General features: G+C 28.5%; 1 protein-coding gene across 6 annotated transcripts in view; it reads left to right on the top strand.

Annotated features, from left to right (window-relative positions):
- The window catches only part of LOC107436903 (inositol-trisphosphate 3-kinase-like protein), a 134359-nt gene extending 115500 nt beyond the window's left edge, over nucleotides 1-18859 (top strand). For all 6 annotated transcript variants that reach the window (XM_021148028.3, XM_071180618.1, XM_016048729.4 and 3 more), the window contains 9 exons: nucleotides 9958-10206; nucleotides 11140-11224; nucleotides 12131-12277; nucleotides 12400-12472; nucleotides 13186-13321; nucleotides 14031-14087; nucleotides 15129-15302; nucleotides 15898-16071; nucleotides 18218-18859. In XM_021148028.3, coding sequence (XP_021003687.2) covers nucleotides 9958-10206; nucleotides 11140-11224; nucleotides 12131-12277; nucleotides 12400-12472; nucleotides 13186-13321; nucleotides 14031-14087; nucleotides 15129-15302; nucleotides 15898-16071; nucleotides 18218-18262 — 1140 coding nt within the window. In that variant the 3' untranslated portion in view covers nucleotides 18263-18859. The remainder of the gene's footprint in view (nucleotides 1-9957; nucleotides 10207-11139; nucleotides 11225-12130; nucleotides 12278-12399; nucleotides 12473-13185; nucleotides 13322-14030; nucleotides 14088-15128; nucleotides 15303-15897; nucleotides 16072-18217) is intronic.
- The last annotated feature ends 7350 nt before the right edge of the window (nucleotides 18860-26209 follow it).

Here is a 26209-nt window from a genome sequence, read left to right as displayed (position 1 = left end):
ATTGACTTAAATTCGTAATAAAATGAAGCTATCTATTTTTTAGTTTGTAGAAGTCCACTAACTAAAGTACAAGCAAATCGGTTAAACTACAACATTGATACCTTGAACCATAAATTTGTGCGATGCATCAATAACGAAGCATCAATAACGAAGTGCTAACCCGTTACTTTTCTAAAGTTGTGGAAAATTTGCACTAAATTACGATTCAACCAACTTCGAAGTTTTAGCAGTGTGTATATTTAGATAAATTTGCCAAGAAGTAGATTCAAATCATTTCTAACATACCGTATGTGTAATTTGACACTATGCAAATTACGATATTCTTCTTAATTCATTTTCTTTATTTGCGCAAATGTACACATTTGACCTTATTTTTCGCCTGTAGCCTACTTCTTCTCGAATGAATGAAACCGGGATAAATCAAACTTTTCAAAGACTTATCAAAAGAGTTGCAATATTTCTTCCTTTAAAAACAAGATATTGCCCATTGTATTGTATGGTTTGAACCCTGACATTTGCTTTTACTCTAGATATGTTGATCAAATTTATGTCAAATCTTTTATGTATTTTGTAGTCACAAAAAAAGTACTGTCAGACTTTTAGTTCCTCTACTTTTTTTTTCTGACTGACGTTTTGGGAACGTAATTTCTATTTGTAAAAAGGCTTACGGCGTAACATAGTTCATCGTTAAATAATTTTTTTCTTTCGATTAGTCTGTAAAAATAGTCACAATTAGAATTCTTACTTGTTATTTTAGAAGACTAACGATATGTTTTGTTTCGTAAGATTCAATTTCATATTGTGGATGAGGTTCACATGAAAATTTTCCTATACAAGAGAGTAATTTTGTATTTTAAGCAAAATCAAAATTGTACGATCAAAACCTTAAAAAGATTATAACAAGGTTTGAAAAGGAAATTTTTATTTTCCAATCTCTCAAACTAAGTTTGTAGATTTTACAAGAGAACACTGCACTGTGTTAAATGCTTATAAATATAAGTAACCGAATTTGATTTTTATGTAGAAATCTATAATTTTATCTTCACATTTTTTTAAATTCTCAATTCTGTTCCCTAACTTTCTCTGATTCCGAACGCAACCGTCAAAGGTCATCGCTTTTAATCGTATTTATTCATCACCGATAAACTAGCAGTAAGCCATGGTGGCTCAGGGGATTGAACTTCCCCATGAGGTGACCAGTGAGGTTTCCCAATGAGGTGACCAGGGTTCGAATCCTAGCGGTAGCTGGTTGATACGAATTCTGCTCCCGGCTCGCGACGACCACAGTGCTGACGTTAAATATCTTAGTGGTAAACGGATCATGAGTTTGAATCCTCTTCGGGCTGACCGTTGGAGGTTTTCATGGTTTTCCTCTTCATGTAACGAAAATGCATATTAGTTCCATCAAGAAGTCCACCACGCAGGCAAGTTTGTCCAGGATTTTTTGTTGATCCAGGAGTTATCTTCTGGGTTGGATTGAAATTTACTAGGCTACGGAGTTGAACATTGAGAGTCGTGAACTCAGAATCTTTGTCTGTTTTTATATTTTTGAAAAATATTTTGCGTTTTCATATATTTTTGCGTTTAAAATATTTTTCAGCATCAACCAAATCGATTTACTTATCGGCTCTCTATTGTTTTAACTAAATTGTTTGATATTTTGTATTGATATTTTAACCATTTTTATGCAAATTGCCTGTTTTTCTCCGATATTTCTTTTATTTGTGATATTACCATTTCAGATTTTTGCACGAACATGTGTAAAAAGAAAATTGCTATTAGGCGTGGTCTCCTAGTTAAATTGTTTTGGAAATTAATAAATTGATAACAGTTTTTTTTTTAAAAAAAAAAGAACTAGTTTTTCCTTCTTTAATTCGTGTAACTGTGCATAGATAATAACACACGCATTGAAAGTAGTTATGATTCATTCCATGCTTTAAATGATTCATAAAAAAAAGGATCATACGGTGACATTTTACAAGCTGGGAAAGGCGTGGTTATGAAGGTACTCCCGGATCTAATTATTTTTCCTATTATTAGATACCATTGGAGATGAGGACTTCCTGTTGCAACTATGTTTGTGTTGGACGTAGCGAAGCTTAAAATAGTTGAGCATTGTATTAAAGAAAACAACAAAGCTTTCAAAAGAGTAAATGCTTATTTCTGCAGAATTCTTTACTATGTGATCTCGTGAACATTTGAATGAAGGTATAATTTATTTTATAACCGTTGATGAACAGCCGACCCAATTTTTTGGGTTTACGGCTACTAATGTTCAACTCCGTAGCCATTTAAACTCAATCCAGGAGATAAGGGAACTTCTGAATCAAGTACCTTCGTGGTGGACTTTTTGATGGAACTAACCCGCATTTGCGTTAGACGGAGAGGAAAACCACTCATGGGTAGCCCGAAGGCAAGGGGACTCTAACCCCTGAGGATATTTTACCTTAGCACTGTGGTCGGTGCAAGCCGGATGCGGAATTCGGATCGCTCAGCTGTCGCTGGAAGATTGAATAGATGAAACATATAGTATGCAGCGTATATTGAATGTGTTGATACCATTTAATGGGATACGAATTCGTAGCCTTTAAATGATCAGGGCCGTGTTTTTTCTTCTTTTTTTCCTTAGCCTAATTTAAATCGTATTTGTGGGAAAATTTGTAATCTAAGTTTGATAAATGATTTGTACTGGATGAAAAAAAAAATACTCTTAAGTAAAATTGCTGTTCCTAACGACTAAATTATATTAATAACAATGAAAACCTATAACTGTCTCGCCGAATTGTGGTCTGAATAACCATTCAATAACAAACCTTTGCAAATTAAAATGAAATACCTGAAACATTTAAAATTTCTCCAAAATAACCAGAGCGGCGCTAAGCATTCGCGCCACTTCACCAAATGCGTTACAGTCGTAAATTTGGCGAGTAAAATTGTGTTGTGGCGAATGTTTTTTTTTCACGGGAAAGTAAAATATATATTAAACTCGATCCTCAAAATTATGCCGAAATGAATCTAAACGAATCAGTATTTTTTACTCGACTATAGTAATTTTCGATATATATGCCGCATAACCAATTAGAATTTGGTTCAAATTTCTATGAGGGAAAAAAAAACCTTAAAAAAATTATTAAGATTTGCATTTGGTGAAGACTTTCAAAAATTGGCGAATACTTAAAGTATTTAGCTAATTTACTGGCTAATAATCTGATATCCTTATAGGCTCTGAATAACCCAAACCATTTAAAATGACACTAAATTAACCCAAACCATTGAAAATTACAGTAAAATAACCAAAAGCATTAATTATAATGTTGCCAAAACTATTGAAAATTATTGTTAATTAACCAAAAAAAGCTAGTCTGAACCACCAAACTCTCTAGTTTAGTATTTCAGAGGCTGTATCCTTTGAGGCTGAATACAGTGCTTTGCATGACTGTCATTTAAACTGTTTGTATGGCAAAATTAAATATCTGCAATTTAATGACAGAGCATTCGAATGTTTAGTGTCTTGATCACGCTTGGAAAGAACCAGTATTTCCAACTATTCAGAGAAAAAACATTTTGCTGTACCCGGATTTAGTATAGACTACGATTAATAGTATGACATTTTATGAATGAAAATAGTATTTTGTTAATGAACCTTATAGTGTTTGTCTGTTGGATTGGGCCAATAGTATATTTGTATTTCCTCCTTGGTTCACGGTCGTTCAATTGATTCGTTTTAACGATGAGGAAACGCGGTATTTTACCAAACGTGCTGTTTATCTTAATGCCCTAACCCAGAAAAACCGTAAACCTTGCGTGTGGACTTGGGTCAGTGAACCAGCGCATTAGAATAAAGCGACAAGGTCCTCTTTCTGTCTGTCATTCTGTCGCATTTTTTGACAATAGATATTTTTATTATATCCTGCTGCATCGCATGTCTTTTGATTTATCTTAACCATGTTCGAAGAAAATAAGAATATCCTACTGCAGTTTCATGCGTGAAATATATTTATATAGTTGAAAAAATTCCTTTTCCTGAAGTTTTAAGTCTATTATTTAGCTAACGTTAACTGATTGGTGGTAGTTTTCTGAAATAACATGACCTACAGTACAAATCCAAGTTATATTAAGTGGTATTTACTGAACAAAATTATACATTTCGGTACAAATATTAATTTGTTTTTAACTTTGAGAAAAAATAAATCATAAGCTGAGTTCTAATTAATTTTCAAATTAAACCTTTCCTAGATCCAGGACTAGTGGCTTCCACATACTTTAGAGCTTTTCATTTTATTGTTAAAATAAGTGAAGCTGTTTTTCAACAGCCTGCTGTCGGACAAAGAGGTCAAAGCAAATAGAAGTTTCAAACGTTAGCAATGTGCACTGACAGCCTTTACTTCCCGAATGAGCTATTGCCTATCAATATAAAACTGGGCGAGCTACAAGGGCTCTTCTGGAATTGAATCCCGATCCTTCTCAGTAATAGCAGAGTTTAAGACTTTGTTGAGCGACAATTTTATACAGAAATTATGTCATGTCACCGGCTATTATTTCTGATACACGGAGCGCAAAGCTTTTGTAATATTCTACATCTCCCTTGGTTTCACAAATTGAAATAGATAATGCAAAGTCGATGACGAGTTAACTCGTTTGGATCAATGACGAGTTAACTCGTAAACATTAAAACGTTTGGACGAGTTAGCTCGTCAGAGGTCAACAATGTGTTAACCTCTGTGCCGTAGCGGCTCGTTATTGTTACTGACAAGAAATTTTAATTGCAGGCTCAAACATGTTAGAGAGAAAAGTTTTCTTGAAGATACGCTGTTTAATAAGGTGAAGGCTTGCTAGTTGCGATAAAATGTAAATTAAAAATACACATTTTTTTGTTACATTAGAACAGCGTTTCCCAAAGTGTAGTACGCGTACCCCCAAGGGTACGGGAACAGTTCGCATTCGTATGCGAAATATTTTGAAATAAAATTACAAAAAATTTTATTTAAAAACAAAGCTAGCCATGAAAATTTACGATTACATATTTTTCTGTTGGCTATTTTTTCAGAGTTAACAGTTAATAATAGTTGCAGGTGTCAACAGATAGTTGTGATTTCTAACTTTTGAGCAATTTTTTTTAATAGTAAAATATACATTCTCTTTTTTATTAGTGGTACACAGCGTTATGAAAAATTTAGAAAGGGTACACAAGTCATAAGTTTGGGAAACACTGTATTAGAACATAGATTATTTGAAAATATTAAATATTATAAAATAATAATAAATATTTTTTAATGGGCCAAGAATATTAGTATTTGACTTTCAATTGCTTGTACTTGGTAGGAAATATTACCTAGCGCCAAAGTAGAAATATTCCTTTACTAGCATTTACCTGTGCAGAAAATTTCAGTTACTCTTATCCGCATTATAATGTAATGAATTATTCAAATTCACACAGTAACTAATTTTCTATTTGCATTTGAAAGCGAATATTTGTGTTTTCTTTAAAATTTTAAAATGTACGTACAAACAGAGAAAACTTTCCTAAATTTATTAATTAAATTCCAACTTTTACTATTTAAACGTACATTAATCGTTACTAGCATGTAAGAATATCGATATGAGTTATTAGGAACTTTTTGTACTTATGTATTAATGCCGTCAAATCATATCGAAAACTTAGGAATTTGAATATAAAAATATATCACTTTAAAATTGTTTTCAATGGTAATGTTTGTCAGTCAATTTTATTAATGTATTAGATCTTCATGTCATGATTTATTTNTAATACATTTGCAGCAAAACTGGATATGAAGACAAAATTGCTGGACAGGAACACTTTAATTGTCCACTAATCTTCAGATTTCCTGCTATGTTTTAAAAAACTTTATTTGTGAAAACCTTCAGCGTGGCGGACAGCTGGTCACCTTAGGTGGCTAGTTTATGTAATAAACCCTTTTTATCTCGAAATATCTCTTGGTCCAAAGCAGAGTCTGTCAAAAAAAAGAAAAATGTTATTAATGCAATAATTAGCATTTAATACAATCTCGTGATAAGTAAACTACGTATTTACTTGACGTATATCAAATTATGTTTATAAATTGAAGCCTCTATTTATATTTTGATTTACCCGTTTAAGTTTGTCACGCTTAAGTTGTCTGACGTCCGATTCAAATCGGTTTCCTTCAATTCTATTGTATATCTTATCAAAATCATATCAAGCATTTATTCGGTTTACGTTCATTTTAATTACTTTATTAATTAACCAGTTCATAAAGCGGATCATAAGTCTATATTCAAATTTTTATCTAAACTAGTCTTATCTCTTAAAAACGCAATAAATTACAAATCTTCCTTATCACCACGTGGGAAAAGCTTCAGTTTTTCTGAAGGCACGAGTTTTTCGAACAATGCTTGCGAACTTTCTGTTTAACGACATTCTTTTAACCATCCGCTATTTCCTAAGATTCTTTGTTTGTCAATCGGCAATAATTGTATTTGCGCTAAAGAACTTGTTTTTTCTCTTTTAAGTTGTTCGGCATTAGAAGGCCGTTGTCGGAACAGGTCTGTATTTCAGGGACAGAATTTCTTCAAAGTTGCTCTTTTTTTCTTTATCATCAAACGGAAGTTGATTTTTCGCTAAAGAAATTTATTTAATAAATTGTCGGATAATTAAATAAAAATGTGAGAGGAAATAGCAATTTAGCTTAAGCAAATGTGAAATATTTAATGCATCACACACTTTTTGAAGATATCTGAGAATGATTTTTTAAAAAAAAAAATATTATCCATCCAATGGCTTGAATTATTTGCGTTATTTTTAATTGATGATCCTAATCCTAAATTAATGCAATATACATTTTTAATGAAGAAATTTTAATTAAAGTAAGTGAAAAAATATCAGGATAAGCATTCGAAAACGAATCAACATTTTCAAGAATCTAGTCCACTGAAATATATTTGACCATCATCATCATGTCTCTGTGTTTATACTTAAAATTGTAATGTAATATAATTTAGCCACATAATCTTAGCGAATTGCATTAAGCTAGATGTTTTTGTTTCACTAAAAGCTAAAGAATTTAAAGAAAAAACTTATGCGAAATGAAAGGAACAAATCTTATACCGATAAACAAAAATTGGGCAACTTGAAAGTTAAACAATAAAGTAGCCAGAAAATGAAACAACATAGTAACCAGAAACGGGGTTTCAGCAAAATTGTGCAAGTGAAATTTGTCGCCAAACGAAGAGGCCCCCATTTCAACGCTGGAACCATGGTAATTTATAATAGCATATGAATGTAAATTACACCAAAAAATAATAGTTGTATTCTTAATAGTTGTGTTAAACTTATTTTAATCTATGTTTAAACTTATCTTAAAATGTAGTGTAATAAGGTAATATAAAATTAGGTTATAATAAAGAAACAACTCTTAATTTTAAGTTTTTAAATTAAAAAAAAAAAAAATATCAACGTTTTAATGCATCAAGTGTTACACAACGAAAATTAAATTTTAAAAAAAAATTTGTAACATGAAAAAATAAACCTTAGAAAAATATACCTTCACTTTTTAATGAAATTTTGTAATATTAAAAAATGTTAGAAAAATATACTTTCACTTATAAATAAAGATTATCTGGAAGAAATTCATGTGATTTTTCATTATTTTTAAGCCTTAAATTGTACTAATCTTTCGAATTCAACGAGGATTTTTTTATTTTATTTCCCCAAGATCCTCGTTAAATACGGGTCCTAGTACTTAAGTTCTGAAACCTAAAATAATTTTTTCTTTTTTTTTTTCCTGTCATCGACTGTAAAATGTTAACTTTAAAAATGGAAGAAATGTTCGGTTTTTAGTTCAGAGATACAAAAATAAATAAAATATTTACAATATCTCAGGTCTAGAATATTCGCCTTATTGTTGCCACTAGGACAACGGAGTAATTTCAGAAAAATCTGCTGAAACAAATTTTTTTAAATTTTTCACTTCTTCTAATAAATCTGTTGTTGAAATTATTCGAAAGTTAAAAATCTAACGGAAAAAACAAATATCACCAATTTCAATAAAAGTGCGTCTATAGCCAGATTAAAATCTAGATTAATTTTGCAATTTCTTCTTCAACCAATTTCTCAAGAAATTAAAACTACGTCTTCCTCGTTCAACCGATCATCGGCTTGATGAAAATGAAATCAGCGAACGTCATTCCGTTTTCTTAATACTCCTTGTTCACGTCAGAGACGTAATTTGCCGAAACCTCTCATGTAGAAAGAATGTTGCGTCACACTTAGAACAAATACAGACGTATTTATTTACGAATGCCATTATTGTAGTAAACCATATGATTATTTACGGCTATTTATAAAGGAAATTATGAATGAAAAGAAGGAAAAAAAAACAAAAACAATATGGAACCTTAAAATAATAAAATCATTGTTATTGTGAAGATTGGAGGATCATGATTTAAATCAACTCATTTTTTTTAAAATAATTGATTTGAGGCGTAAATATTTTTACACAGTATAATTTATAAATAAATAAATTTAAGCAAAATTAATTTTAAAGTTGAAAAAATCCTGATTTTTTGTTTTGTTTTGTTTGTATTGAAGGTTTTATTCAACTAACTAATGAGAGGGCAATGCATGTAAAGTATTATTTTATGTCCAAAAATAGTCAAATAACTAAAACAAATGATTGCTGTATGTAAAATAGTTTGCTATTTAATAAACATATTTCAATTTTACTTATTTTGATTAATGTTTATGTAAATACAAGGTTTTTTTTTAATTTTTTTTTACTGAATATGCAGTTTGTGCTTGTAAATAATGAAAGACTTACTTCGCCAAGAATAATTTACACAAATTTTTTTTCCTGATTTAAATTCTTCATTTGATTAGTATTTCTAATAATTATTTAACAATTTTCAGTTAGATATATTAAATATTTTAGTTAAAATATTGTTATTAAATAACCTTTAGCATTAATACATTTTATCAGAGCTCCACTAAATGTGAAGAATTCACCCTCTCCATTAAAAATGTGAAAAAAATTAAAAAGGTCTGATTTAAAAAATCGTGATTTTTCCCTCACCTGTGGTTATTGTGAGGATTGAATGAATGCTATTCAGAATATATTCCCATGCAAAAGCCTTAAATCAACCCATTTAATTAAGTTTATTTCCTATCCGTATTCCAGCGCTTAAAGTAAGCTAAGTTTTACTGCTTTGTTAACTTGCTTTATTTGTTCAGATAAATATTATGAGGATTTTAGCACACTTGCTGGGAAACGTAATTCGAAATTAAAGAAAAATGTGCAAAGTTAAGTTTTAATCACTCAAAATTTTAATGTTTTCCGCAATCATTTAATTTTTATTATATTAAAGATAAGTTGTTATTTAGTTTTTTTCTCCTTAGTTTTATTTTAGTAGTTTTTAAAACTGGCTCTAATGAAGTAAATTAAGCTAATGTACTACTTTTTTTAAAAAAAAAAAAACTTATCTTATGTAGGATAAGTTAAAAACGTCCTTAAAAAATAAATAACAAAAGTCGGAAAATGAAAGAAAAAAACGTAACTACAATGCAATGAAAATGCTTCTTATGAGAATTGTCGTCTTAAAATAAGCTCATAATTCACATCATCTCTAGCAATGTTTTTTCTTTAGTTTGATTCCTTGTTCCACTTTATTTTTTGCGTCGGACATACATTGTTTTCAGTAGATCGATTTTGACATCTTAAATGTGCTTTTATAACCTTGGGTTTGAAGCAGCATAACCGCATTCTCTTTCGTGAGAACATCGCATTGTAAAAAAAATAATTGATAATTCCGTAAAAGAAATCTATCAAATATTTGTTCTTTGCAGATCTCATATTTAACTAGTTGCTATTACTCATCATCTGTACCAGTAATACAATATCTTTTATATGTATTAATGCGATATTTTTAAAAGTTATGTATAATTTTTTTCCTTTTCCTTTTTAGGCCGCTAAAAAGGCTGATAATCAGGCTGCAGAACTTTCTAATATTCTGCGTCCTAAAGACAAAGACAACGACCTAAGTCCCAGAAAGAATCTGTCTCGTAGCAGGGTCCACCAGTTTGCCAGAAATGCATTCGGTTCAGCAAAAGCAAGCGTTTCTAAAACAAACAATACCGAATCTAATGAAGGAAAAAATCCTGATATCAACAAGGCTTGCCCTGATCAGCTTACCCTTCTGCAGCTATTGGCTCTTGTAAGTATTATTTCTAATTGTAACTTGTAAGGATTTTTATTTTTTGTAATATCACAACATTTATGTACACAAGCTTTTTTTCCTATACGTCTATGTAGAACATTACATAATGAATGTAAGAATTTTCTAAAAATGTTGCTCTTAATTCGTTTTAAAACTGTTAAAATGAGAGAAAATAATGTTTTTGCTCAGAACATTAGAAAACTCATTCAAAAAGCTAAAAAATTTTTTTATTAGCTCTATTTTTCAAATAGAAATTCAACAGGCAAACATTTATGTGTCATGTTATCAGAAAAAAGCACATTATTTGACAGAATTGAAATTCAAAACATAGTAGAAAAGTGCATACTGTTAGACAAAGTTGAAATTCAAAACATCTTATTTTTAGAAAAATGTACAGTGCACAAAAGAAAGGGGGGGGGGGAAACGAACCACCTTGAATAGTTTTAGTTTGAACCTTATAATGTTAATTTTATTTTTGCGTATTTCGCCGTATCTCGTAAACTTTTTAAACGAATTTTTAAAAAAATTACACACAATTATAAAATTTGTTCATCTAAGGATAATTGTATGCAAAAAATAAATTTTAGTTAATATTTATTTTTTTATTTTATTTAATGATAAGGCAAAAAATTTTGAATTGTAAGGAATCTTCGAATGCTTCAAAGTTAGGCTTAAAGTTTTCATTTTCAATAAAGAAGCTGTTCTCAATGGAATTTATTATTCTATAATAAAATTCTAAAGAGTTTACAATGCTCAAATTATAATATTGCAAAAAATAATAATAATAATATGTATTATTTTTTTTAAAGTGAAATAATACTAAAACCTGTTTTTTTTTTTTAAAACAGAAAATGCATATAATTTTTAAAAACTAAGTATATTTTGGTATAAAAAAAGATGTTCTCATTCTGAATCTGTTTCTTTTGATAGAACGCACTTGATCTTACGGCTCCAGCTAGCAATGTATTGTTGAAAAACAGACTCAACAATTGGGTACAGCTGTCTGGACACGAAGGTATAAATTATTAACTGTTGGTTTAAAATAACCTATTTAAATTGAAGTATTTTATGAACGAAGGACATTATAAAAATGTGCGAAATATAAGGTGTATAATTGTTCAAATGCATATGTAGAGCTTAATTTTTTTTCCTACTTGTTACATCAACTTATTTTTAATGAACAAAACGACTTATTGCTAATGCATTTAAAAACTAACGTTCACGAAAATGTCCGTTAAAACCCTATTCTGCTTATTATCAAACCTTAAATTTTATTTAAATTGTGCTATTAAAATAATTATAGTCTAGATATAGGAATTTGAACAGTCATGGTGTAGTGGTGATTTATTTTTACAAATTGCTTGAAATGTATTTAGAGTGGCATAAAAGGGTTTCAGGACTGTTTAGTACAACTCCAAAGAACAACAAAGAACTCTCCTCGCCACGAAGTCTTAAGATAGCCTGCTGCTATGGAAACAAGAAATGAAGCATTTCAAAGAGGGGAGCTTCTTTCTGATCTGATTCCCTTTCTCTCGCTGAAACCTGTCTTAAGTAATGACCAAACACCTCTACTTAAAATAGTTAAGCTTCGTAACCATAGTCATAGCCACTGCTCCCGAGGAATGGTTTAGGGGAGTTCTTCATATTGAAAAACTATAGAACTTTTTCTTTTTTCTAGTTTATTTTCACAAGAATCGATTTATGAACAGTTATTTTCCACTTATGAAAATACAGATATGAAATGATTTCACGTTATAAAGTTACAACTTATAAAGTTTACCCTTTAAACTCGCACATCATTTACATCACTCTATATTTTCGACTCTTGTGCCATTTAGTTTCAGAGCTAATGAATGTTTTCAGGGTTAAATTTGATAAATAGCAATCGTTGGAGAGTATTATAGTTGTATTTTCTTTGTAGGATCATTTGCTCCTGCTGGGCCTGGTACAATCTGGAAGAAAAGTTCAAAGGACCGAATTGAAATCATAGCTTATGAAAAATTGATGAAAGATACCCTACAATCTATGGTGCCACAGTTTTATAAAGATGTAGAATATAACAATGAATGTATCCTTTCAATTAATAGTATGCATTATTTTTCAAACTATGTATTTACTGTCTCTCATATAAAAATATATGTTTATCTTTTGAAAAAATGACAAATCTTTATCCTTAACTTCAGTACTCAGATTTTATTGAAATGCAAGATCTTCTGTATAATTTTAAAAACCCTGCAGTTATGGATATCAAAATGGGAACTAGGTAAGTTAAAAATCAAATCTACTTTTATTTCAATTTGTTCCTTGCAACCTTTTTGTATTTTTCTATTTGTGTTCAGCGATTAATATACAGGGTGTTTCGGTATTATCCCCTTAATATAGATTTTTATAGTCCTTGTCAAAAATGAAATGGAAAAAAAAATTGCTCACATAGACCACAAATTAATATTTAAGAAAGGAAAAAACCTCTGTATTGATTAAAAGATGAGAGTCAAACAACACGAAACCATCAAACTGGTTTTATTGTTTTTCTCATCGCCTTCCTCGCTAGTGATTTGACGGATTTCAATAACGTTTTATTTATTTCTTGCTAATATATGTATTTATGCCCTTTAATATGCATACTTTTTTTTGATAAGTATTCTCGAAACATAAATTCAGAAATTGAGAGATCGTTATTACAAAACACTTTATATTTATGCTAGCTAGCACCAATGGATTTTGTTTCAAACTCAACTTATTGAACTTTTATTACGCTAACAGTTATAAAATTTATTGATAAGATCTACTAATTTGTAAATTTTTGTATTGCAATTTTTATTTTCAAATGAAAGTTTTTGAATTTATAATCCTTATGAGGAGGCAACATTTAATAAATTGTTATTAGCGAATTCACCAAAATATTAAAAAAAGAGCATTTTTCTATTTCTTTAAAATGTGGAACTTCTATTTTCTAATTCTCTTATTCTATTTTAGGACTTTTTTAGAGTCTGAAGTTGAGAACAGTAAAGCTAGGACTGATTTGTATGAAAAAATGATAAAAGTTGATCCAAATGCACCCACACCAGAAGAGCAAGAAGCTAAGGCTATTACTAAATTGAGATATATGCAGGTTAGAAAAGTCTTAAAAATTTGTGCATAAATAAAACTTTATAGTAGAATTACATAAGATCCAACTTGAAGCTATTTTACTTTTTTGTTAAAATTTAAGAAAAAATAAATATTTTCATTTTAGCTTTCAAAGATTTGGCAGTTTAGAAATTTGTGTTATTCATAAAATGTATCGTATTTCATTTAAAGTTTAAAAAAAAAAATCAAACTGAGAAAAATAATGATTATATTAATGGCCATATGAAGTTATTATTACTTTTTTTAGAGTTGTGTTGCTAATTTAAATTAATTTTAAATATCAGTTAAAAATATTGAACTAATAATTGTGAATTTAATTATATTCTCCGTTTCTGATAAGTTGCACCATTTTCTCAATTTTATTCATTTAGCAACCATAAGTCTTCCCTCTTAATATAAAACAGCACATTGTTTAAAATCCATTAGAATATATTAATTATGTTTAAGGTTCATAAACTTTGAATTGGAATTAAATATTATAGTTCTAGTAATTAGTTTAAATAAAACTAGTCTGAATAAATTAATAAAAACCGAACATGTATTTGTTTAATCAAGTTGTTAGGGAATAATATTTTCTTCACTGTGACTACATGATTTAAACTTAATCATTTTTGAATTATTATCATTGATTTTGTTACTTCAAAGTATTTTTGTTTATCTTCTTTAAATCTGAAAACAATCTTTTATTTCAGTTTCGAGAAAATTTAAGCTCTTCAGCTGAACTGGGTTTTAGAATAGAGGGCTTCAAGGTAAGAATACATTTTTTTTAAAAAACAGAAAAATTTATATAGAATCTTAGTTATTATAGAATTCTAGATTTTTATTTTTATCGATGAAAATAAATTATGGATTTTCTTGAATTTTCATCAAACTCTGTACGATTTAAGGGACAGTAATTTAACCAGCTACCTTCAGATCAGAATTCTGTTTTCTTATTGAATAACTAATTAATATTACAGAAAATCTTTTTCATTTTATGTAGTGAAATGTGGTATATTTGGACTCTAGTCATCACAATATTAATTTTAAGATTATAAGTATTTTTAAAATACCTTTATAGCTCAAGTTTTAAAATACTCTGAGCTTAAAAGTTTTGGAACTAAGTTCAGTAAAATGCATTTCAAAAAATGAAATAAAGTTGGAAAAAAAAAAAGAAAATTCAAAGATATTAATCAGTTACTTTATGTATTAAGTTTATATAATTCTACTTAGTTTGCAACAGAGGAAGTAGAAACTATTCTATGACTGTCCCTTTTTTATTTTATTTTATAGCCGTCGTTGAACAGCCGATCCAATTTTTGGGTTTATGACTACTAATGTTCAATTCCTTAGCCTTGTAATTTCGAACCCAATCCAGCAGTCAAAGGAACTCCTGGATCAAGTATTTGGAGAAATTTGCCTTCATTGAGGACTTTTTGATGGAACTAACCCGCATTCGCGTTACATGGAGAGGAAGACCACGAGTACCTCCCACGGTTAGCCTGACAGCAAAGGCTAATCCATGATATCTACCACTTAGGATATTTCACGTCAGCACTGTGGTCGGTGCAAGCCGAATGCAGATTTGTATCGACCAGTCATCGCCGGGATTCGAACCTGGCTGACCTCGTTGGAAGGCAAATGCTCTAGCCCCTGAGCCATCGCCTCTCTATGAATGTCCCTTAAGTCAAAACGAATATATTGAATTGTTTTAACTCATCTAAGAAAACCATTAGTTTTAGTATAAGTATATAGGAATAGTTTTTTTCTGCACACTGAAATATTGTAACACATTTCAATATTGTTTCTAGGTTCATGGACAGGAGCCAACAAAAGATCTTAAACTGTTACGCTCCAGAGATGAAATCTGCAAGACAATGAGGCAGTTCTTAAATGGAAGTGAAAAGATAAGATTACAAGTGATTGCTAGGCTACAAAACTTACGAGCAAAGCTAGAGAAGTCACCATTCTTCAGGCAACATGAAGTTAGTATGACAGTATTTTTACAATTATAGTTGAACAAAAGATTTTAATTTTTGCAAATTGAGCACCACATGGTACAATTATTTTATGTATATCTTTTAAGTAAGGTTTAATTACTCGATGAACTCTGCATTAGCTTAGTAATAATAATAAAAAACTTGGTTTGCACAAAATAAATTACAAAATTTTTGTTATAAATTTCATTTTTAATTGTGCTGATTACACAAAAAATGTGCAATGAATAAAGCCAATTACAGTAAAAAAAAATTAACATTAAAATTTTATAAGAAATAAACCCATGCTAAAAATTTTTATAATATTTGGCTGTGAGTAATGTAGAAAGCTACACTTTCTCTGAGAGTAAAATTTTTACATCATTCTTCTTTAGTATTATTTCTGGTTAGTTACTTCGCAAGTTTCTGGAATTTCCTTCAGATAACGGTGCAGTATACTTGACCATCTGCATGCCTACTAGCAATCAGGGATCTATTTAACCAAAAGCGCTTTCCTGAACAATATTTAAAAAAATTTTGACATTGTATTGCTCAAAATCCTTTATGTGTAAATGATGTCTAATTATTGTTTTGAATATTTCAGGTTATAGGCAGCAGTATTCTTATAATTCATGATGGTAAAAGAGCAGGAGCATGGATGATAGATTTTGCCAAAACAAATTCATTACCAGAAGGTGTAAGCATCACTCATAGATCAAAGTGGACTTACGGAAATCAAGAAGATGGATATTTAACGGGATTAGACAATCTGATTACTGTAAGTACTTTTTCTTCCATCTTTTTTTTTTATTATTAATTCCATCAAATATTGTATAAAATGCTCCTAATGGTTGTAGGAAATGATTATCAAAAATATGTGTCATGTATTACATAATTATGAGGAGATTGTTTCCATTAAAAGCAATATAGTAATGACTGTACTTTAATTTGGAGCATCAAACTTCAGCATAATGTAAGAAAAATATATTTTTTTAAAATATTAAACTGCCTTATAATAAAATACATACTCAGATGACTTTTTGTGTAAATATATTTATAAAAATTAAAAAATTATAGTATTTAGAAATTTTGTTAGTCAATTTTTTCTTCTTCCTGGATCATCCTGAAACTTGACTAAACTTTTTACCAAGTATATATATATCTGGCTAGAGATACTTGGTTAGTTTGCTCTTTGGTAGAATATAAAATTTTTTATATCAAAACTAATTTATCTTTTTCATAAATATAAATTTTCAAATTACAGTAAAGAACCCGTTATCCGGAAATCAGAAAACCGGAAAACCAAAAAACCGGAACGAAATTCGATAAATTTTCCCGAAATTTTTAAAAAAAAAAAACTTTTTTTTTCCTCATAAGGATTTAGGATTTTTTATTCTTTTTTGAAAGATGTTTACCTTACCATCATTTTGGAAATAATCATTAGAGTATTACTCCATCGTTTTTTCTTCTTTTTAAGATTATTTCCAAAAAATTTTTTTTTTAGTTGGGTTTAACAATAAAAAAAACGGCTTTTTGTAGCGATTCAGAAAACCGGAAAAATCAGTTATCCGGAATAGCGATGGTCCCGATCGTTCCGGATAATCAGTTCCCTACTGTATTAATTGTATGTAAAAAATAACATATAACAATAGCCTAAAGAAATTCATAAAACTTCCGGTGTATTCCTCGGCTTACGAGGCGATGTGTTAACAAGCTCAATAATTCTAGGAAGTTTTATTATTGTAATTTGTGATTAAATTTACGTGTAATTTTACTATTCATAAGAGTTCCCTGCAATTTACAGATTCTAACAGGTTGTGAACCTAAAGCAAATTTAAGAAAATTAATATGAAAACATAAATAAAGAGTAAGGTTTGAGTGTTATCCCTTAGTGGGCTATATTTCTGTTAAATATCAGTGTTTGATACTTTTTGGGTTGCATCATAGCATGCTTGCGAAGTCTTCCGAATTCATTTGTTGAAATTTAAATTGAAAGAATGTGTTATATTGTAAACACTATTCGTATATTCAGATTGGATGGTGCGCTGTTTCAAGTTCAGGCTTAAAAATTAATCAGGAGTAACCCGGAAGTCTTATGATGAATTTTTACCCCTAGCGCCATTTGTGTTTAGCTTAGCTTTACATGGTCATCCATGCATAATTATTTCAATAAACACTTTAACTCACATTCTTTCTTTCTTTCTTTTTTTTTTTTTAATTTTCCTTTTTATCCATCAGATTCTTTTAAGAAAAACTGCTTTTAATTTCGTGCTCATATGTTAAATGTCAAAGTTTGTATCAAATGAAAAGAAATTTACTGTTTTCAGGATTTTAACGAGGTGTTGTTTGCTAAATGAAGTTGAATTAAGAAAAAATATTTTCTTAAACTTATCATTTACTAAATTTTTTTTCTAACTTTGGCAACTAAATAAAAAAAAAATTTATTTAGAAAAATCAATGAAAAATAAATTTTATGTCAAGATGCATGCAAAACAACTTAAAAAAACACTATTTTTTATATGAACATCCAAAACAAATGTTTCAAACTCTTCCAAGTGACCGTTATGTTTTCCACCACAAATATCACAAAGTTGTTGACCATGCAATTTTTTTAGTGTTACTATGCAATGTCTTACAAAATGAAAAAATTGGTGAAGTCTGCATACTACATAATTTTGAAGACTTAGCTTATCAAATTAATCAATTCCCACTTTTCATAGATGTTTGTAACACAAATTTCCATTTTTACCATACAGTTAACATGTGTAAAGATACCAAGTATTACACTTGAAAAATTTTATTGCTATCTTTTAGATATGATTAGTTTCAATATTTGTAGCAAGTCTTAACATATTTTACCAGGAGAAAATTATGTGCTTATGTAAGAAAAAAATCTTTTTTAAATTGAATTTTTCTTATTTCAGGTATTGAAAGAAAGTGGTAAAATAAAAAACAAGAGTTCATCCTAGTTTCAACTTTCACCTTCAATGAAATTCGTGTCCTTTCACTATCTGTGACCTCATTTTTCTTTTTTTTTGTGAATTTCATTTTAGTCATTTTAATTGTGAGCAAGACAGGTTGATTGTTTTCTTGATCACCTAAAAAATCTTTGTGCAAGTTCCTATAAATCTTGTTTCTCAGCAACACATCCCAATGCAAATTGCCTTTGTTCAAAACTTTTTCTTCAACTAATTAGAGTTTGTGACTAATGACAAGTATTAGAAATCAAGTCATGATCTTAAAATGTTTGTTATTCATTCATAATTCAGTTGTATTAGAAATTGTACTTTTTATCAGTGCCAAAATGTAGTTATGTATATATATGTATGTAATGTGAAACGCAATTTCTGTATGTAAGCAAAATTGTACATTGTATAAAAATTATGTATAATTCAGTATTAATTTTTTTTAAAGACTAATACTTTGTATTTAAACTGCTGTATATATCAGCTGATAGAGTTCTTAATATTTCGGCTACATGATTGAGAAATTGTTCATAAACATTGCTGTTTTGTAAATATGATTTAGTTTATTTATTATGATTAGTTAATAAAACTATAATATTATGTATTGCATTATTACTAATATCTTGTTCACATTCTTTTTTTCAATCTGTAAGTTGAAAAAAAGTAAGTTGTTCACATAATTACTCTTAATTTTTAAGAATCAACTACACACTTTTTGAAAATTTAAATCTATTTTCCTTATAATTTTTAATTTACAGAAAGCAAATATACAATATTTTGAGCATGTTAATAACAAAAACTTAAAATATGAAACTATAAACTAAATACAAGTAGTAACTAGTAATCGTACCCCATATGTTCTAACAAAAAAAAAAGTCTTGGAAAAAAAAAATTATAGTAATGCCAATTTTATATTAAAAAAATATTTTAGCATAAGTATTAGGGGGACCAGAAAGTAATTTCGTTTCAGTGCATTAAATATTCATTAGTCTTAAGAACCAATAAATTTTTTTTTTGCTTCATTCTCAATCTGGCATTGAGGTCCGGCTAACGAGGGTGAATACATTATTGTTTAAACATGGTGCATAGCGTTTTTAAAAAGTGCCTATTTTCGATTTAAAAAGTCCTTAAAGGTGCTTTTTTCATTCAGTGTTTTTAAAAAGTGCTTAATTTTCCATTCCTGAAAAGATTTTTTTCTTTACCATGTCGATTTTCGCCATGTATTATGCAAAAGTGTGCTTTTCGCATTGTCCTATTAAACATTTTTAGAATTCATTCAACCACAATCTTTTTCGGTGTACCGTCGGTCGGTAGCGTATGAAAGTGCTAATCGTTTAACATGTTTGATGAAATACCTGCAAGTCCACACGTGCGCCTACTGAGCTGGGTTGGGTGAGATTCTTGCCCTCTCATGTGCAACTCTGCAAGATATTCTCAATTTTGGGCTTAATTTTCCAGCCTCCGATATCGAACCGAAAAGTCTTTTGATCATTTTATAATCGCTAATATAATCAAAGAAGGAATTATTTTGTTACTGTATGTAGTGCTTAAAAATACTTTTTGAAAGCTTAAAGGGTGCTTATTTTTTGTTGAAAGATTTGGCTACGCACCCTGTTAAAAATAAAATCTTAACAACAAATATCAAATGCACCAAAACATTACTTTCTGGTCCCCCTAATATAAGCTTAAAAAACGTTTAGTGGTTAAATCTTCATCACCCATCATCTAGTTAGAAAAGCTAGATTATTATGTTAAAAAATTAATATTTCCATGAATAAAATTGATCTATTTATAGCCTGAACATGAGTGAAAAACCCTGAAAATTGTGTGCAAAAACAAGATAGATTTATATGCTATTTATATTTAATATTTTTTATAACTAAATTACCTATCGATGAAGAATATTATACTTTTATAGTAACGAATTACAGAAAAAACTTCGTTCTGACAAGAATCGCGATGTTGGATTTTGAGAAAGCGAAAATACAAATCTGCGACAATGGATTTTTAATTCTAGTAATACCGAATTGCGATATAGATTTCAAAAACGTGTAAATACAAATTGCGATAATAGATTTAAATTACGTGAATACGAATATCGCGATGTACTATTTTCTAAATCGCGGGAATACGATTCACAATGTGAACTTACTTAATACGAAAATCTATGGTTTATATTTAAAATCGCGGGAATATGAATCATAATATTGTATATATATTTAGCGATATATTACAATAGTTTCAAATATTAAAAACTAGTCACAAATTAAGTTTTTTAAACATAGCAGGAAATCTGAAGATTAGTGTTAAGCAATTAAAGTGTTCCTGTCCTGCAATTTTGTCTTCATATCCAGTTCTGCTGCAGACAAAAGTTAAACTTTTCTCCACTTTGATAAATGTAAACTAATGCGAACCTTACAATTAAATTATTAATTCCTTCGTATATTATTGGTTTAAGTTGTCGAAAATTAATATTTCAATTGTAAGGTTCGCATTAGCATACATTAGCTCTTTGAAGCAAAAATAGATGATGAGTCGGCCTGTCTAATTCAGGGGTTCTAGTTTTTTGAATATGGCTCTTTGAAGACGATTGTTACGTCAAGCGCTCAGGTATTATAATTTTGATCTAGTTGCGCTTGTATAATTTCGATCTAGTTGCGCTTTCTACGCATTTTGTCAACATCGTTTGGTTTGTTGTTTAACATCGTTTGGTTTGTTATTTCTAAGTTAACTTTCAAAAAATTGGCTGGCAACAGCCAATTTTTTGAAAGCAACGAAAAAGCATAGATTTTCTTACAAAATGACTTATAACTAAAAAACTAATCCAAATTTTTGAAAAAGAAAAAAAAATACTTCTTCATTATGTCAAAACTCAAAACACAATTATGTGCCGAGTTTCGTGCCTGAGCGGTGGGGCGATATATTGTGATTACAGACAAACAGCCGCGTTTATTATTATGTATAGATGATGCAAATCCGATAAACTAAAAAATATAATAAATAAAAATGGTGGAAGAGTCACGTATATGAAAGCGTTTAGTTAACGTGATTTAGTAAAGGTCTCAAAATTTAAATTTCAGGTTGCAGAGAAAATTTCGTCGGATTCTAAGTTTTGATACGACGAAATCTGCGATTCAATAGTCTTGAGACACGCGGAATTCCACGAAAAAAATCACATGCCTTGCTCTTAGTTTCTAGATCAGAAGGGATAATACAAAAATAAAAACCCTGAGTATAGGGATAAATCTTTTATACAACCCCCGGCCTGAACTAAAAATTTGTTTTAAGGAGAAAAAAATTATACATTTATGCTTGGCGGACCAACCTGTGTAGGGGTCGGGGATCTGGCCTTTCATTAGAAAGGTACTGGATTCAAATCCGGGGCGAGGCATAGACGTTTTTCATTCATCTCTGTCCTTACTGTGGGAGCAACGTCGACCCACCTAATATGGTGCACCTGAAAGAGTGGCCAACAAATCTGCCCTTCAGATGCCTGTGTTAACTAAAGGTCCTTTCCAGGGTTGACATTGGGAAAAAAAAGCTTGAACATAGTTAATCAAAAATGTTAAATCAATACTATGCTAATTTGATTGTCAACATCTCACTACAGGTACATAAACATGCTATTAGCAACAGACTGATTCATTTTTAATTATGATCTATAGACAATAGTGGTTCTGTCAAAATTTGGTTTAGAAAAGGAATACAACTTAACACCATAGTCTAGTGTAAAGTAATTCCATCTTAATAATCTAAAAACTTACACACAAAAACTTTCTCCTTAAATCTGGAAAATTATATTTTTATGCTTAATTAACTAATAAGTAACTTCTTAAATAAGTTAATTAAGAAGTTACTTAATAATTAACTAATCAGTAACTTTTTTTCTGTTTCATTAAAACTGACAAAAGTAAAAATTTTATCAATCAACCTTCCTTTAAAATCTTAAGAGGTTATCAACCTTTTTTTTTTTGGCTGGAACCCAAAATCAACCAGACATTCAACTATGAAATGTCTTTTTTTTTAAAAAAAAAAGCCATGTTAATAATAGATCTAAGCTTATTTCTCCTCTTGGTCCGTTAAAACCTTTATTAAAAATAAGTCTTAATTTCAAAAAAATTCTTTTTATAATAATAGATTTTCAAAGGTAACAAAAGCAAATTTTTATTATTACAGGCCTAAAAAAATTATTTTAGCGAAAAACTTTATTTCTGGTGTGTTTCCTCTTTTATTAATTTTCTTTTATATTAAAGGTAAATTTTTATAGTGACCTAAAATTTTTATGTTTACTAAACTTTCATGGACAGAATTTTCTTCTGAAAAAATGACTACGAAAAAAATCTAAATAGAGTTAAACCTTAATATGAATTTGAAAGGAACCACTAAAAATTTCTTTATTTAAAAAAAAAAATACTGTAATAAGTTTAGTAAAAATAACTGCAATTTAAAAGTTAAATTATGTGTAGTTACCTGTATTTGAAAGAACTGTTACACCATTTAATTTTACTATCTTTGCTACTTCATTTGAATTTACGTTTCGCTAAAATTTTATGGTTTTGTCATCTTTTAAAATTTCTTTTGAATAAATTGAATTAGCTATCTTATGGGACAGATGGTTCATTTTATCTATACGAATATATATTTACTTCTTTAAGAATGGACGTTTTAAGGAACTTCTTTACATTCATGGTATTTTTAATCTTATAACTGCTTCAAGAAATAATGATAAAGAAAATATGTTCAATAATCGAAGTGTAAGTCAATTGCATGGTCAAATTTTATGAATTCGAAAGATGTGTTTTTTTAACAATAAAATTTCCAGTTATTTATTAAGTATTAAGTTTGAAATTTTTCTTCTTTTTTTTTTTTTGGCAAATAACGTGTACTTTAATTTGATGCTCCGACCAAAAAAAAAANAAAAAAAAAAAAAAAGCAAATCAAGAGGCAATTTTAAAATAAATAAAATTAAGTAACAAAAAATTCCCTCCACCCTTTAAGTAAACAAGCTTTTTAAAGTGGGCTAATGTTAAAAAATATTCATGCTAAAACTAAACAAAATGCTTTTTAACTTCTCTGCAGTTAGTATCTATTTTAATTTGACGATACCAGAAAATGAACAATAACTATAACGCTTTTTTCAAACACTTAATATAAATAAACCGTAAATTAAGTTATTTTTGAAAGTTCATTTGGAGCTAAAAAGCAGTTTACTATTTATTTTTTTAGACAAAAATCATAATTTAATAATCATTGTAGCATTTTGATGCGTCATCAAATTAGTGTCCCAAATTGATTCATTTTTGCCAATACTTATAAATTCATTCAAACACTAATCCTTAAAAGCCTCAGACTCATACCACTTTCCAAATGGACTTATTTCCACTCTAAAAAATAATGGCACTTTCAGAAAAAAACATTTCTTTCATAAGTAATGAAATGATATTAACTAACCTACTTTTTAACAATATTGAAATAGCACAGAATAAAACACTAACATTTTTTTTATTAAATAATTTTTTAATACAAATAAAAGGAAGTATGAAACAAGAACAAAGCAAATAATACATTTAAATTAAGCATAATACATAAAGAAGTGATCAACTGTAAAGTTATTTAATGCTTTACAATTAATGAATTGTCAAATAACGCTTATTGATTGGTTACTTTTTAAGTAGACCAAATTCGAATAATAACATATTAAATGTTATTAATATTAAAAATAAATTACCAAATTAGATTTCCTTAAAATGTAGCAAAATTATTTTTTTAATTAGAATATGTGCTTTGTTGATCACTTAATTAAAATATGTTGCATTAAGTTTGATTTATTTACATCAGTTCTAATATATCACATTGGTTTTTCATCAGGGCTGTGGAGCTTCAGTTGAAGACAGGAGTTGAGAAGAGAAAGATTTATTCAACTTTTGTTAATTATAAGCTAGTTCTGAAACTAACTCTGGTTCATTAAAAGCTAGGCCTATAGATTAAAAGTTATAGATCTTTCGAAAATTTAGTAGACAATTATTCCATTTTTTAACTAAATGGATTTCATATTACTCAAATGAGTATTATGACAATTATTTAAATCATAACTCGTCAAAAATTAATTTATGACATTTGAATATTCACTATTCACAGTTAGTCAATATTCACTAAAGAGTATTTTTTTAATAAGATGCCTGTAATAAAGTTAAAAATTTAACATTTATTACTCCACAGATCTATTTTTATTACTATGAAAAAATTAAACTACAAACATGCATATTTGTTTGGCACCAAAAAAAAAAGAAAATGATATGAAGCATAATAATATTAAGAGATTCATAAATGACATCAAACAAATTGATACATAAATTATATACACAAAGAAAACATTGCGAAAAAACGTGTATTACCTGGCATAAGTATACATACAAGATTTTCAATTATTTTGTGGACTATGTGAGGAAATGTTTTTTAATTCAAAATAAATTAATATATTAATGTTAATAAATTTAGAATGATGATTTAGCATTTTATTCAGCAATAAGAAACTTTTTATAACTAGGACAGAACATAGATTTTCAATACTCATTTTACTATTGCATACGTAATTCACAGATTTAATATTGTTTCTTAACACATTTCTAAATTTTCAATTAAATTTTACACATAACACAAATTTTTTTTTTAAAAAAATATTATAACAGATCTAGGGAATATTGCTGTAAATTATTACTGGAAAATCAAACATTGGATAAAATAAAAACTGGAAAAGTTAATAATAATTGACTATGAAAATACAATATAATTTAATTCCCAGTGATTGCCATTATTATTGATGGCTCTGAAGTAAATTCCAAGAGAAAAAAAACTTTGTTTACATTTTTACCTTTTGTAACATGTGCTTTAATCACTAAATAATAAACCACAATATTTAAAAATAAGTTAATTTAGCTATGTTTAAATAAATAGAAAAAAAATGAAATGATTTACTATAGCTGGCCTTGAGTGGGTCCTATATTTTGCTAGTATGTGAATTATAATAAGATCCACATCATACCAATATATGCACATTGCTTAAATTATAATTTTTAACTTAAAAGCTAATTTAAAGTTTACTGAATTGATTTAATCAGTAAGTTTTTTTAATATTTGTTTCTAAAAATAGTACAAATTATAGCACAAATGTGTAAACATTTCAAATGATAACTAAAGAATTGAGTTAATAACGTGGAATGTTCCAATATAATTATATCTAATATATTGTACATATGTTCAAGGAGAAACAATACTCCAGAGGACAGAATGAATGCTATTATTTACTTATTAATCTATATAATAAAATTATTACTTATATATCAGTGTATCGTTCGTATATTTTTTATACATATTTATTGTATGTATATTAATCAATACAAAAACCAAAACTTGCAGATAGAATAATTGTTTGCAAAGAAATTGATAATTTAATTAATAATCAATTTCTCTTCAGTCTATTACAGTTTTTTTCCCCCTTTAGAAAAATATTTTCTAAAGGAAACAAAAATTATTTGAGTAAAATAATAATGTGAGTCATATTTTAACATTTTAGACTTAGTGTTGAAAAATAAAGTTACATTTTTTTTTATTAACTGAAACAAAGATATTAATCGCACGTTTACTATTTAAATATTCGCTGATTTTTCACAGATTGTCTAAATATGATTGGTTACAAATCAACCTTTAAAAAAAGGAAACCCTTGGTTTAAAAATACATTGCACAATACATTTTTCTTAAAAAGTACAACAGTTGATAAAGTTAGCTGGTCTTATTATTTTGAATTCCAAAGAATAAATAAATTTATAAGATATAATTTCAAGAATAAATTCATTCATTAAAAGAATAAATTCCTTGATACTAAGAATAAATAAATTCTAAAATAAACTTCAATATCTTAATTGGAGATTGCTTTTGCAATTAAACAATTC

This window comes from Parasteatoda tepidariorum, chromosome 5 (genome assembly GCF_043381705.1).
Source record: "Parasteatoda tepidariorum isolate YZ-2023 chromosome 5, CAS_Ptep_4.0, whole genome shotgun sequence".
NCBI lineage: Eukaryota > Metazoa > Arthropoda > Arachnida > Araneae > Theridiidae > Parasteatoda > Parasteatoda tepidariorum.
Note: the sequence above shows the minus strand (reverse complement) of the source record. Positions and strands in the feature narration are given on the sequence as shown.